Source organism: Lichtheimia ornata, assembly GCF_029851405.1.
Source record: "Lichtheimia ornata isolate CBS 291.66 chromosome Unknown scaffold00134, whole genome shotgun sequence".
NCBI lineage: Eukaryota > Fungi > Mucoromycota > Mucoromycetes > Mucorales > Lichtheimiaceae > Lichtheimia > Lichtheimia ornata.
Genome location: NW_026695453.1, coordinates 1 through 13,502, shown reverse-complemented (window position 1 = coordinate 13,502; position 13,502 = coordinate 1). Strand labels below are relative to the sequence as shown.

Below are 13,502 nucleotides of genomic sequence, written 5' to 3'. Positions count from 1 at the left end.
GTGCATGGCACAGCCAATGGAGAAGGACGTCGACGATGAAGGCCTCGGGATGTTGAGCCGAGCGTTCATGAGACAGCTTTGCCAGTCAACATTGAAGAGTCAAAAGTGCATTTGCATTGCAGCGTTGGTTGGATTTGGAAAAGAAAGGTGCTGCTTGAAGAAAGAATAGGACTACAGTAGCGGCATAAAGATTGGATCCATGATGCCAAATGATCGAAAACATGCACACGGCAATTGATTGTTCAAGGCACAACGCCGTCGTTAGCCAACAAAATAAAGTATGTAAGGGACCAACTTCAATTGTACTTCGCTCCTTGATCTCTTTTACAATAAGCAGCGTATAACGTCGTCGTTCTCCTTCTTCTAAGAACATACTTTCTTTATATACTTTCTTTGAGTAAATTGATACAATGTCGATAATAAATGCCATGCTGATGGCTGGGTGGTATGCCATGGTGGTGACGGAGCAAATGACAAAGCATTATCCTGATCCCACGTGGCATTGGTGGTTATGGTAACCTTAAGGATTGCATCTGTGCGTATCATTTTGTGTGAACGGGTGTGCTTCTCGGTTCATCATTTTAACCTCACATTCAACAACGAGGGCATATGCCATTTGAAGTTGAGCCCCTGGGGATCATGTTCGTTCCAGATGCGAGGGAAAGCTAATATAACTGCGCGCCTATACACTACTCATCACCCACCGCTTTGCTTTTACTACTAGTCATTTCTCCTTCTATACAATACTCCTCCTCCTTCATCTTCATCATCATCATCATCATCGTCATCCATATGATGATGATCGGTTTATCCAGGTTTCTACTCCTTAAATAAGGGGGATTGGGATGATTGATGTATGTATCCTATTTGTTTATATATCCAAGCATGACAGGTTGTCGTCTTGTCGACATGAAAAAAGAAATAAAGAACGCACAGTGTATTGTAGATCATGATTGTTGATAAGTTATATGGGGAAGGAGGAAGAGGGGATCGTTGCACAAGTGAATGAATGACCAACAAAGGACAAGGGCAATGAGCGGGCGATCCAAAGTAGGGGCCAAGACAACGACCCAACCTCGGAGAGTAGATTTATCATGGCTGCATCAAAACATCCCAACCTGCATTCATGTGTCTGTCGTTTTTAGCACTCACCACGTTCTTTTTGCTGCACGTAACACGAAGAGGCTTTTAGACGACCGCCCTATAAAGCTTGTCCTCTCACTTTTTCCTTTTTCTTTTTTTCTTTGCGGTTTGCCTTTAACCTCCACCAATACATACACACACACTCTCTCTCATATACAACCTCTTTTTTTTATTGTCTGAAGAACAATGACTTCGGTTATTTCAGATAACGATGCCCAGCAACATTTGTCGTCAACAACAGACAACAACCATAATAATGATTCGGTTCGAAAGCGATATGAAAGTATGTCATTTGATGAAATGACGCAACATATGGCAGAAAGCTATCGACAGCTTTCCGAAGTCCTCGGCAATCGTATCAGCCTTCCTTCAGCTGCTTCGTCCGAAGGCGGTGCCGATTCTTCTTACTCCCCGACCTATGATGTCCCAAGTGACAATGACGACGATGCTGACGACCTGATGGATCGCAATGACTGGGATGACGACAAGAAACGGTCAAAGATGAACAAGATGTTTTCACGTGCTGTTTCGAGTGGTGATGTGGATCGTGTGACGCAGTTGCTCAGCAACGACAAGACCAAGGAATACATTGATGTGAATGCAAAAGACGAGGATGGTGCTACGCCCTTGATTTACGCTGCATGTTTTGGCAAAGTTGAGATTGCCCAGGCATTATTGGAAGCAGGTGCCAAAACTGACATTCAAGATTCATGTGAGTCTTTGTTGTGTGAAACAAATATGCACAAAACATGTCATTGATATAGAATTCTTTATAGCTGGTTGGTCTGCTCTCATGTGGGCTACCACAAACAAGCATGAGAGCCTTGTCAAGGTGTTGATGGATCATGGCGCCTCTGCTCAAACAAGATCAGCCAAAGGCCGCACCGTATTTGATTTCGTCCAAAGCAGCAACAGCAATGAAAAGATTGCCGAAATTCTCGCCACCAATCCACGTGATAGTTTATCATCCAGCATGTCTTGTACTTCATCCAGTGCTGGTGATTGTGATTTCTATTACCAATCCACCGTTGAAGGTTATGATTCATTCATGGCTGAAGAAGCTGAAAGACGCCAAAAGCTCTTGGAAACAGCCATGGCTCTCGTTGGAGGCGACTCTACATTGATCGACAATACGCATGACGATGACGACGAGAACGATGATTATGATAACGCCGCCTTCAACCATGCTGCTAATGACGATGATCAAGATGATGATGAGCAGGATGATGATTTGACAACCGAATTCTACTGGGATAAATGTATGCCTGACCAAATGTTTGTGTTTGGCGGAGATGACTTGACGCACATTCTCGACACCATGATCACCAACATTCGATTGCCCATGGAAACACAACAAGAAATATGTGTACCCGCCAATGTCGTTTTCCTCAGTGCTCGTTTTGCTCATTATTTCTCTAGCTCGGAATTGCTAGATGAAGTATTGGAAGGCGCTCTCTCAAGAATGAGTAAAATAGCCAAGGTATGTAAAAAAAGAACAAGCCGATATAGTTTGATGCAATGCATGCTCATCCTCGCCTGCGTTTATCGCCCTCCACCACCCCCTTTCCTTTTTTACCCCCTTGCTTTTTCTTCTTTTTTTGCTTGGTGGTGGTTGTTTGCTTAGGAAAATGCCCGCAACACGGATGCTCTTGCCTTTTGGATGTCGAACCAGGTTCAGCTTTTGTATTACCTGAAAAAGGACACTGGACTCGTGGTGGCTACGGCTGAATACCAGCTTCGACTTTCAGAAATGATTTCTGAAACTTACACGATGCTTATTATCAACACTGAACGATCATTACTCAAGATGCTTATTCCCGCCATGTTGCACTATGAACAAATCTCGGGAATGGAACATGTGGATTTTTCAGATGACTGGCAACGTTTCTTCCGCCGCAACAACAACAACAATAACAACAACAGCAATATGCCAATGCGACGAAGTGCCAGCTCACCAGGTGCCAACATTCCCAATCAACCTCTTTTATGCAGTGATGAAGATTCAGCTATTTCACCTGAATGCGTCACCGATTTACTTGAATCCATTTTTACGGCTTTACAAACATATGAAGTTCATCCCACCATCATGATTCAAGTATTAGCACAATTGGTGCATTTCATGTCTTGCGAATTGTTCAATCGCATCTTGATCAACAAAAAGATGCTTTCACGATCAAAGGCGTTGCAAGTTCGCATGAATCTTTCGTATGTGGAGGACTGGATCCGCCACAATCACCTGCCGGCCAGTCTACTAAGCTACCTAAACCCCACGACGCAACTCCTGCAGCTTCTTCAGTGTCTTTCGCATCTATCCGATTTTGAAAGTTTTGTCCAGACCGTTCAAAAATTCGATGCCCTCAACGCACTTCAAGTGAAGCGTTGCATTGTCAACTATCGCTACGAAGTCAACGAGCCACGTGTTCCCGATGCCATCAAGGACTATGTGCTTCAAATTGCTGATGATGCTGTAAAGTATAAGCAACAACGCCGTAATACCATGTTACGTCGTAGCAAAACAAGCATGTCGCGAGTGGGATCATTTGCTTCATCTATGCAACGTTCGAGATCACGACCTGAAAGCGTATCAAGCTTTGTGGGATCCATTATTGGACGTGTATCATTGCCGCCAACACCCACTACTGAGGAACCACCCACCACTACCAAAGAACCATCAACAGATGAACCCCATGAAGATGATCAAGAAGCAGAAGAAGATGACCAAGATATGCACGAAATGCGAGACACCAAGTTTATGCTTCCTTTTTCGGTTCCCACCACAGCCCACATGGTCAGCATCAAAGGTTGGGTGCCTGATGGTACAGCACAACAACGACGATGCGTGACACCTGTCATTCCAGACAACTGGATGGAGAAACTAGACAAGGCTAACTATGCACAGTAGCAGCACTCACATGCCCAAATCACGAACGCACACACTTTATATATATATACGCACGCACACACACACCATATCATCTTCTTTATATCTACTTATACCCTTTCTATACGCCAACAACACCTCTTTTTATATCTCTTTCTCTCTCTCACATTCACTCACTCACACTCTACTCACTCACTCTCACATGCTGTGCTTGTGTATTTTTGATCATCCATATATTTTGTGTGAATAAGCCTCTATTATCTCTCTCTCTTTCTTATGTATACAAAAAAGTCGTCGTCTATGCAAAAGTAACATTTTAGTAAACTCTTCGTGGGTGACACAAATCTAACAAAGACACACCTCTTTCTTCTTTCTATCTCTCACTCTCTCCTTCCTTGCTTCTTTTTATTACATTGTTATACATGGCTGCTCCCAACAATGGGCTCACGCCCCAAGTGCAATTGCAACAGATGATTCAACAGTATCAGCTAATGTCAACCAGCATTGCCAATATCCGTCAAGCGTTAGAACGCCCTGATCTCACACCAGAAAACAGACAACAGCTACAAGCACAAGAACTCCAAATGCAGAACCGATTGCAGATCTATCAGAACCTCTTTAACAATATCACGCCACGATTGACTCAAGCACAGCAAGCATCACTCTCCCATCAGCTTTCTGCTATGGGGCAGCAGCAGCAGCAACAGCAACAGCAACAACAGCAGCAGCAGCAGCAACAGCAGCAGCAACCTCCTCATAACGTGTCGATGCCTGATAATGCTGCTTTCTTAGGTATCTATCATGGATGATGTGTATATACGAGTACGTGGATGGCATACTGATCATTGATCTAAAGCACAACAGCAGCAACAAGTACATGCACAACAACCAGCATCATCCACACCTCAACCTCAACATCAACAACCTACACCCATCATGACCAATACAAGCGTAGCATCACCGACAACACCTACGACGGCTGTATCACAACAACAAAGAATAAGCGGTGCAGCTGTACCAGCAGCAGTGGCAGTAAATAATACGAATGGTTCTACATCCGCATCATCCAAGCAAGGCACGCCTGTTGTAACACCTACCAAAGGCATGTTCACATTCCCCACCATGTCAGGTCCACCTTTATCATCTGCCAACAGCATGGCGGCAGCTGCAGCAGCAAAACCACCACCGAGTGATGAAAACAACACATCCAAGGTCCTTGGTAAACGTCAAATTCAGGAACTGGCTGGCCAAATTGATCCTGCTGAACGACTTGAACCTGAAGTGGAAAATGTAAGTTTGGGATTTGGATGTTTATTGTTTATCTTACATGACCATTGATCCCCCCCCCCTTTTTTTAGATCTTGTTGGATATTGCAGATGAGTTTATTGAATCCGTCACCAAATTCGCATGTCGATTAGCCAAGCATCGAAAATCGGATACACTTGAAGTCAAGGATTTACAATTACATTTGGGTATGTGAATAGCATCGGTTGAAAATGGATGGGATGATGCTAATTATGGATGGGATATGTATATATAGAACGCAATTGGAATGTACGTATACCCGGCTTTGCCTCTGAAGAAATTCGGTCGCTAAGGAAACCTGTCATCCCAACGACCCATCAAGCCAAAGTACAAGCCGTCAATCTTGCAAGGACTGCAGCTGCTCAACAATCCGCCACCAAAAAAGATAATTAAGCAGGATACTGTACATATACACAATATAATGATGGATAACGCCTTAAGAACATGTTGGCTGTGTGTGTGGATAGGAAGTGAAGGATGGTGATGAGTGCATGTTGCGTGGTAGAATAGCTCGTAGATTGTCTCAAAGTTAGGATACAATACGTGTATTAAAAGCATGACCTTTAGCATTGAAAAGAGCCAATTAGAAGGTTGTCGAGTGAAATTATGTAACATGTTTTATTCAACTATAATACATAGAAATGAGGGAGGGGTATGCTTAAAGATTTTACACTGGTAGATTATACAGAATCGCTCTCATCCTTCTTAACGTTGGGCTTTTCTTCAAAGCTGATGTTGGCCACTTTTTCATCAGCGGCTTGCATCACTTCAGCGTGGCTAACATCACCAAATACGGCATCAATCTGCTCCAGGCTGCGACCCTTAGTTTCAACAAACAAGAACCACACTACATCGAGTATTGTATGTAAGTAAAAATGGTCGATACCAGAAAAACGTCATCATCATGTTACATACCAATGCCAAAGGCAACGACGTTGAATGCCATATAAAAGATGTATGTCGCCCAACCAATACGATCAAGGAGTTCTGGAGTCCATTGGCCAACAGCAAAGTTGCAGAGCCAATTGGATGAGACGGCCAACGACATACCTTTAGCTCTTGCACGCAAGGGAAAGATTTCAGCGGGATCTGTATTTGGTGTCATACAAGTGTGAATGAACATGTTGTTGCATTGATGAAAAAAGTTTACTTACATAGCCAATCCACACAAGCCCATGTGGCGCCGAATGTACCACAATAAATCATGGTGAATACAATAACAAGGATAGCTGATGTGAGGCCGAGATCGTACTTGTTGAATACGCCCATAAGAATAAGCCAAATACTCATCAAAGCACTGCCAGTCATGAAGAGAGGTTTACGACCAACGCGATCAACAAGGAAGATTGCTACAAGTGCACCGAAAAAGTATACCAGGGCAGTGAAACCAGCCATTAAGATGGTAAGTTTTCCTTCACCCAATACAGCTTCATACATCTGTGGGGCATAATAAGTGACGATATTGATGCCACCTAATTGACCCAATGCTTGCACCAATACAGCAATTAATGAGCGACGCTTGTAGGTAGTCATCATCTCCTTCCAGCTTGTTTGGCCAAGAGTACGTTCGTATTCAACAGCACGTTGGATGTCATGTAATTCTTCCAATACACCAGCATCCTTTTCTTCTTTGCCATGCATTTGTGCCAGCACACGTGAAGCTTGTTCGCTGCGATCCTTGTCAACAAGGAAACGAGGAGATTCAGGAAGGAACATACAGCCTGCACCAAGGATAGCAGCAAAGACACATTGTAGCAATAGAGGGCCACGCCATGACCAGCTTGAATTGACAAAGGCAAATCCATAATCAACAAAGGCTATAAGCTTTTATATTAGTTTTATGTATAACCCCGATCAACAATGGATCATTTACCTGAGCACATGTAGCCAAATTGGTTGATAGACATGCCTGCTACGGTCACCGTACCTCGCTGTCAAATCAGATGAGTCACATGTTTTCCGAAAAAGTATGCATGAAAATCACTTACATTGTGTGCACGGCTAAGCTCTGCAGTGTAGACGGGAAGTACCGTGCTAAGGAAACCAATACCAAAGCCGGCAATAACACGACCCACAAGAAGCATGGCAATGTTTTGTGCAGCCGTTTGTAAAATACCACCAACAATGAACACACAAGAGCCGATCTCAATGGTCCACCGACGACCCAATTTGTCCATGAACCAACTTGCTGGATACGATGTTATCCAAGCACCGAGTAAGAAAATAGAAACCACAAAGCCTTGCAATGTTGAATTGGGATAGTTGAAAGTCTCGAGCCAATCTTTGTTGACAAGCACGCCTGAAAGGACACCCTGATCATCTTTTTTTATCTCGCATAAGTATATCATCTTTCGTGGTGGATCATGTGCGGGAAAACTTACAGCCAAAAAGAAATTGACCCAATGATGCAAAGCAAGCGATAGAATATAATAATGGATTCCCTTTGAGTAATGCCATAATGTGTGGGGTGTGTGTGCGGGGAATGTGGAAAAAAGTAACAAGGAAATGACACAAAAGTGGGTGGTTTATATAATGATGGACTTTTTTTGCGGGGAAGAAGCTTTTGTTCGTTCTCTCTCTTTCTCCATCTTTTTGTCTTGGATCGATGATGGGATGCAATGGTATTGGAGCGGACGACCGTCAATGATGCGGGGTGTGGCGGGACATTGTTGATTTCCATTTGCGAAATCAGATTCCCCATTTGGTCAGCAACTGAGGTGCCCTGTGTCACTGGTATCAAACGTCATTTGCACCCCTCCTCAAACCAGCCTAGCACGGTGGGAATCTGCTTCTCTGTAGACAAGATCCCATTTATTCACCTTTTACGGTTATTTGACCCCGTTCTCGGATCCGATAGGAAAGCATACAATACTTGACTTGATTGCCTTTTTGAGCCCGTTATAGCGAAATAAAAGGAAATCAGGAAACTGAAACATGGGTTATGGTATCCATAAGCCCATCATTTCCAATAACACAAAGTTACCATGCTACACATAACGTAAACAAAGGATCTCCCTCACACGTGTCCCGTATAAGTTTGTATCCCTCTCCACATTTTTCCCCACACCTACATTCCATTGTTGTGCACCTCCACGCCTTAATTATGTTCTCCACAGCTGTTGTTCTCATCCTATACCATTGATCTGGGGGATCGGGTGAACAATGTTGAGTTTGGGTTATGGTTTTCTTCCCCGCAGGATATTGTGCCACCATCACCAAAGCACTAAATCCGTGCACGTTGTCATGGTTACAAAAAGTACATCATGGTTATTAACTCTGTGGCTATATACATGATTGACTACGACTATGGCTTTCATCAGCTTGGCCATTTATTGGGTTGCTATGATACACATCCTGCATTGAGAGATCAGCCATGTTGTTTTGGATCCCTAGTGGTGGATGTGTGTGGTGTGGTAGATCCCCCGATCAATTCATGTTCCCGCTGTACTCTCCTTTTTCCCGCACGTCCCAAGATTTATCTCCTGATGGCAGCTAATACGCATGGCTGTATCGTAAACACAGTTAGATAGTAGGTTTACCTTTGCAACTTGTAAGCATGATGATGTTACCTTTCATCTGAAAACGTAGCTGCCGTCATAAAGAAACGCATTATTATTATGCGGATGGTAGTAGAGTGATCGTCATTGCGAGCATGGATCATGCATGTAAACTCATCCCCAGAATTGTAAAGGTGCTTTCTCTTATCGAATACTTCTCGATCTTTATATGATGTCATGCTATTTCCACTCACTGCTGGCCTGGTGGGAAGCTTGTATGCCGATTGCCTAATGTGTATACTTACATCTAAGACTAACGACCTTGGTTGCTCCCTTCGCCCGTAAATGTGGTTTCTCGATGAATGGCTTGACCCGGTAATAATCTATCACGTTTACGCAGCCACATTTACACCTTGTAGTATCCACCTACTTATGCCCCATATCGCCTCTTCTATGCATGTCCAAGAACACCTTGTGTGAAAGTTTGAGGTGCGAGAGAGGGGCAATCCCAATATCAAGGATTGATGTACAGTGTTCATGCATTTATACAAGAGGTGTCCGACCTATTTGATTTCCACTCCTTCCACTCCCACAACTTCTTGTCTCTTCCTCCCATTCTCAACTGTTGGCCCATTCAAGTACATACAACTACCACCTATCAACGATTGTCCTGCTTCAACCCATCATGTCAATCCTACAACTGCCTTGATCCGATTGCCGTTGACTGAATGGCAAGTCCATGGCATGTGCACCCTCACTACAACACCCACGTCTCTCAACACTTCACCTTCTCTTGTACACTCCTCAACCATGGCCAAACGTTACATCAGTCGTCATTAACAAGGTCTTCACTCCATTGTATCAAACAGCGTTCGCAGCCTTGTCACTCTATACTACAACACACGCTCTTGCACACTTCTCTGCCGCAACCAAACGTACCAGCAGCTGCTATTAGCAAGGTCTTTACTCCATTATCTCAAGTTACTTGCAGCAACATGCTTTAGTATCTATACGTATTCCAACGCATGATGCCATACCAGCTATCAAGTACACCGCAATACAACGACCTTTCCCTTAATGAGCCCCATTGGAAAATGACCAAGGAAGAGATAGACCAACAGCCGGATGGGAAAGGAAGCGATCACATGGCTCTTTCAACCAACGTATTGAATTTGCAATTGTTATGGATGGATGAATGGATGCGATCAAGTACAGTGATGAGAAATCCTGGAATGTTGCTTTGGTTATTTGGCATGTCGTCAACAGGAACGATGGATCATATCACGTGGATACCGCTGAGGATGGTAATGGATTGAATGGGTGACAAGAACGCTTTTATCTTTGACGACTGGTGTTTTACTACAGCCACGGGGGATATTGGAATACTCAAATCACATCACTTGCGACTATTTCCAAACACGGATGGGGGATGTTTATGGCGGCAGCAACCAAGAATACAATGGCACCATTATCCCTGTTGCCCATTATTTGATTCGCCCGTATCTTGTCCAACTTCCAATGCTGTTCCTTCATCATATTTACCTGATAAACATCCACACTGTCATGTGCTATTCGTCGACTTTTTCATTGAATGAAGATGGATTCAAGAATGATTTGAAGGGTGAGGGTGTGGTGCTATCAGCTTATTATGTGCGAGACGTGGATCACTTGGATTGAAAGGAGGAATAGAAACGAAAAGGTGGGAAAGCGAGATTGGGTCATTTACATTATCGTATGTATCAAGATGCGTTTGTCCTCTTGTGACATTATACATTCGTTAACGATAACGACTACGAGATCCACGCCGATGACGATAACGACAACGGCACAAACAAGCATGGTTTTTGACCTTGGTGACGAGGAGATTGATGACTGTTGGCGAGTACGAGTACGAATGATAACGGAGGACGAAGACGACGATAGTGTGGCAAAGTAACTAGAAAGCTAGATGAAATAAAGCATTGTTTATTTATTACGCATTTGGACTTTGCAAGCTTGTGGATTACATGATGTTGTTTCAAAGACGGAACAATAAAGGTGATTTGGTTATCGATCATGCAAGAAGTATATGCCTTTTATAAGGAGGAGTGGGGTGACCTTGAGAGAAAAAGTGAAGTGATCCCTCTCATTGAGTTTCAGGATGAGTGAGCCATCAATGTACCATTGCGCATTGAATTGATTGGATACAAATTGGGTTATGCAGCTCGATCTTCTCTTACATCTAAATGTGATATGGAACCATTATTGTCATGCACATACCTTTACACACCTTCATTACTAGATGGTGTACATTTCCTACGTACCTTCACAAAAAGGCAATCATCATCATTATCATCCATTTGTGCAGCAACCTGTCAAGGACGTGTTTGTGTAACCACCACGTGCATTTCCCTCAGCTTTTCATCTTTCCGTTAATGCAGTCGACACCATCCATTAGGAGAAAGCAACTCCATCACGCTTACGGCATTGGTAAAACATAAAGACGCCTGTATCTCCAAACTTTACAAACGAACGTGGGGTTTTGAATAGAGCAATGGGCTCGGCTTGGCCAACAGCACCTTGTGTGAAAGTTTCACGTTCAATGTCGCAAACAGCCCAAAAAATAATTTTTTGGTCGTCGTCGTCGAAGAGGTCGACCACCATGTCTTCCGCGAATTTTATCAAATCGCCTGATAAGGCATCAGGCACCCAAAACAGTCAACAACGTCACCCATCTTATGCTCATGCTACGCGTGCTCATCCTCCTATAAAGGAGTCTCTGATATCAAAAGATACTGACAATACCATCCGTTCCAGAGTATGGAAGGTTGGTGGTTCCCCAGCTTCTTGTCCTAGCATGTTTTTCGACTTCACGTCTCGCCCCGAAAACCGCGCTGCTCTACTTTGCTATATCAACGAATGCTATCCAGACAATTGTGGTGTACGTCTTCATTCTGATCAATCACGCCGCATTGTTGAGCTCTTCCTTCCCACATCCAAGCAGTGTGAAGAGACATCTGTAACAGGCATCACCTTTGATGATGGTGAATGTATTCTTGCCTCAAAGCCCATTTCCGCTGATACCCGTTTAGTGCATCTTCAACTCTCCGATCTTCCATTCACTACACTAGACAAATTAAGACTTGGTCTTCGCAAATCCCTGGCACCTTATGGTAGCCTTAGTGACTATGGCATCTTCCGTGATCATGCATCAAACCTCTTCATGGGACGAGGTTACGCTACCTTGAAAATCCCAGCCAACTACAAGTACAAGCAGCTTTCCCACACTATCCCTTGGCTTACATCAGATGATTCGTTCCACGCCACTTGGGCTGAAATGCCGCTACACTGCCTTCGTTGTCACACAGCTGGTCATGCGACCTCTGCTTGTCCCCGCCATCCTAGCCGTAGCCGTCTTTGTTGGACCTGTGGCCAACCAGGTCACCGAGCAGCCCAATGTACCAACCGTCAAGTCAAGCCTACACCTGATACTTATAACCCACCTACACCATCATCGCCTTCATCGTATTCAGTCAATAGCTCAAATTCAGATATCTCCATGCTCAGCGTTGATCCTTCGCCTTTTGAAAGCCACAATGATGCCATTATTAGTGACTTTATCCCCGATGACCAAATTGATCTCAAACCTCAGCCTCCTTCCCCTGATCGAGACGCCATGGTACAGCACGTTGAAAAGCGTTATCCTATGTCCGACCACGCTAAGACCATTATTGCCTCCTTATCGATTCCTGAACTTGAACGTCTTTGTCACACTTTGAAAGATCAAGGTAAATCTTTGTCTTCGTCCACACCAACTACTCTTTCCTCGGTGAGTTCCCTGTCAAAGGGGAACAATGATCCAACATAAGTCTAAAGTCATCTCCTTTCCTTCCTATAACATTTCTTCATCCTTGTAACGTCTTTGGGGTATCACTCTCAGACATACTCCCAATAAAAACCGAGGCTAAACAAGCCTCCATATAACGAAGAGGTCGACCACCAGATCCAGTTTGGCTGGTGGCGACATTGCGAAATCTGGGATTAGCCACGATGAACTTGAAACTTTCACACAAGGTGCTGTTGGCCAAGCCGAGCACATCTATATATTAAAACCGAGAGGTAAGTTTCCTCATTTGGCCTCTTACAGTCCTGATGTGGCTAAACCCACTTTTTCACCAATCATGCAGCCTCCCTACTTTCTTTTCACACACCCATCCCTCCTCTTCTCTCAATCATCCTTCCTCTTTTCTCTTTCCCATTACTCATCTCACGTTCCTCACCTCACGTTCCTCACCGCTTTTGCGTTGGATCGACAATACAAGCTCTCTTTGCCACACCCCACGTTTGGTGCATGGATCACATTGCTCAATCAACAATAAGCCTTATCTCACCATGCAATCGACAATAAACCTCTCTTTCGCCATACCCACGTTTTGTGCATGACGATAACATAGCTTAGCTACGAATTTGCATCTTGGTATCAAGATCGAATCTGACAGTGATTCTCCACCATACACATTACCCAGTGTCCAAGATACTACTTCAACCATCGTTTACCCAGGAGTCTTATTGCTCAACAATACATAATAAATAGCTACATAGATATATCACAACTATCAATAACTCTATCAATGGATCATTGAGAGCCATAGCATGCATATCAATGCATACGCGTTGTTGGGATTGGGTGGGCGTG

The 13,502-nt window shown here is 43.8% G+C and overlaps 4 protein-coding genes across 4 annotated transcripts; 3 read left to right on the top strand and 1 right to left on the bottom strand.

Annotated features, from left to right (window-relative positions):
- Positions 1–1,329: 1,329 nt before the first annotated feature.
- Positions 1,330–4,045, top strand: O0I10_012546 (uncharacterized protein; the record flags this gene model as incomplete). Its single annotated transcript, XM_058492440.1, has 3 exons — positions 1,330–1,855; positions 1,920–2,623; positions 2,768–4,045. 3 exons carry the CDS (start codon positions 1,330–1,332, stop codon positions 4,043–4,045), a joined length of 2,508 nt encoding a protein of 835 aa, XP_058336791.1.
- A 401-nt stretch (positions 4,046–4,446) lies between these two features.
- On the top strand, positions 4,447–5,723 carry O0I10_012545 (uncharacterized protein; the record flags this gene model as incomplete). Its single annotated transcript, XM_058492439.1, has 4 exons — positions 4,447–4,816; positions 4,881–5,314; positions 5,383–5,497; positions 5,566–5,723. 4 exons carry the CDS (start codon positions 4,447–4,449, stop codon positions 5,721–5,723), a joined length of 1,077 nt encoding a protein of 358 aa, XP_058336790.1.
- Positions 5,724–6,010: 287 nt separating this feature from the next.
- On the bottom strand, positions 6,011–7,787 carry O0I10_012544 (uncharacterized protein; the record flags this gene model as incomplete). Its single annotated transcript, XM_058492438.1, has 6 exons — positions 6,011–6,177; positions 6,246–6,419; positions 6,485–7,147; positions 7,204–7,261; positions 7,319–7,650; positions 7,712–7,787. The coding sequence occupies 6 exons, from the start codon at positions 7,785–7,787 to the stop codon at positions 6,011–6,013; spliced, it is 1,470 nt and encodes a 489-aa protein (XP_058336789.1).
- A 3,681-nt stretch (positions 7,788–11,468) lies between these two features.
- On the top strand, positions 11,469–12,674 carry O0I10_012543 (uncharacterized protein; the record flags this gene model as incomplete). The annotated part of the gene is made up of 1 exon (XM_058492437.1): positions 11,469–12,674. One exon carries the CDS (start codon positions 11,469–11,471, stop codon positions 12,672–12,674), a length of 1,206 nt encoding a protein of 401 aa, XP_058336788.1.
- Between the last annotated feature and the right edge of the window lie 828 nt (positions 12,675–13,502).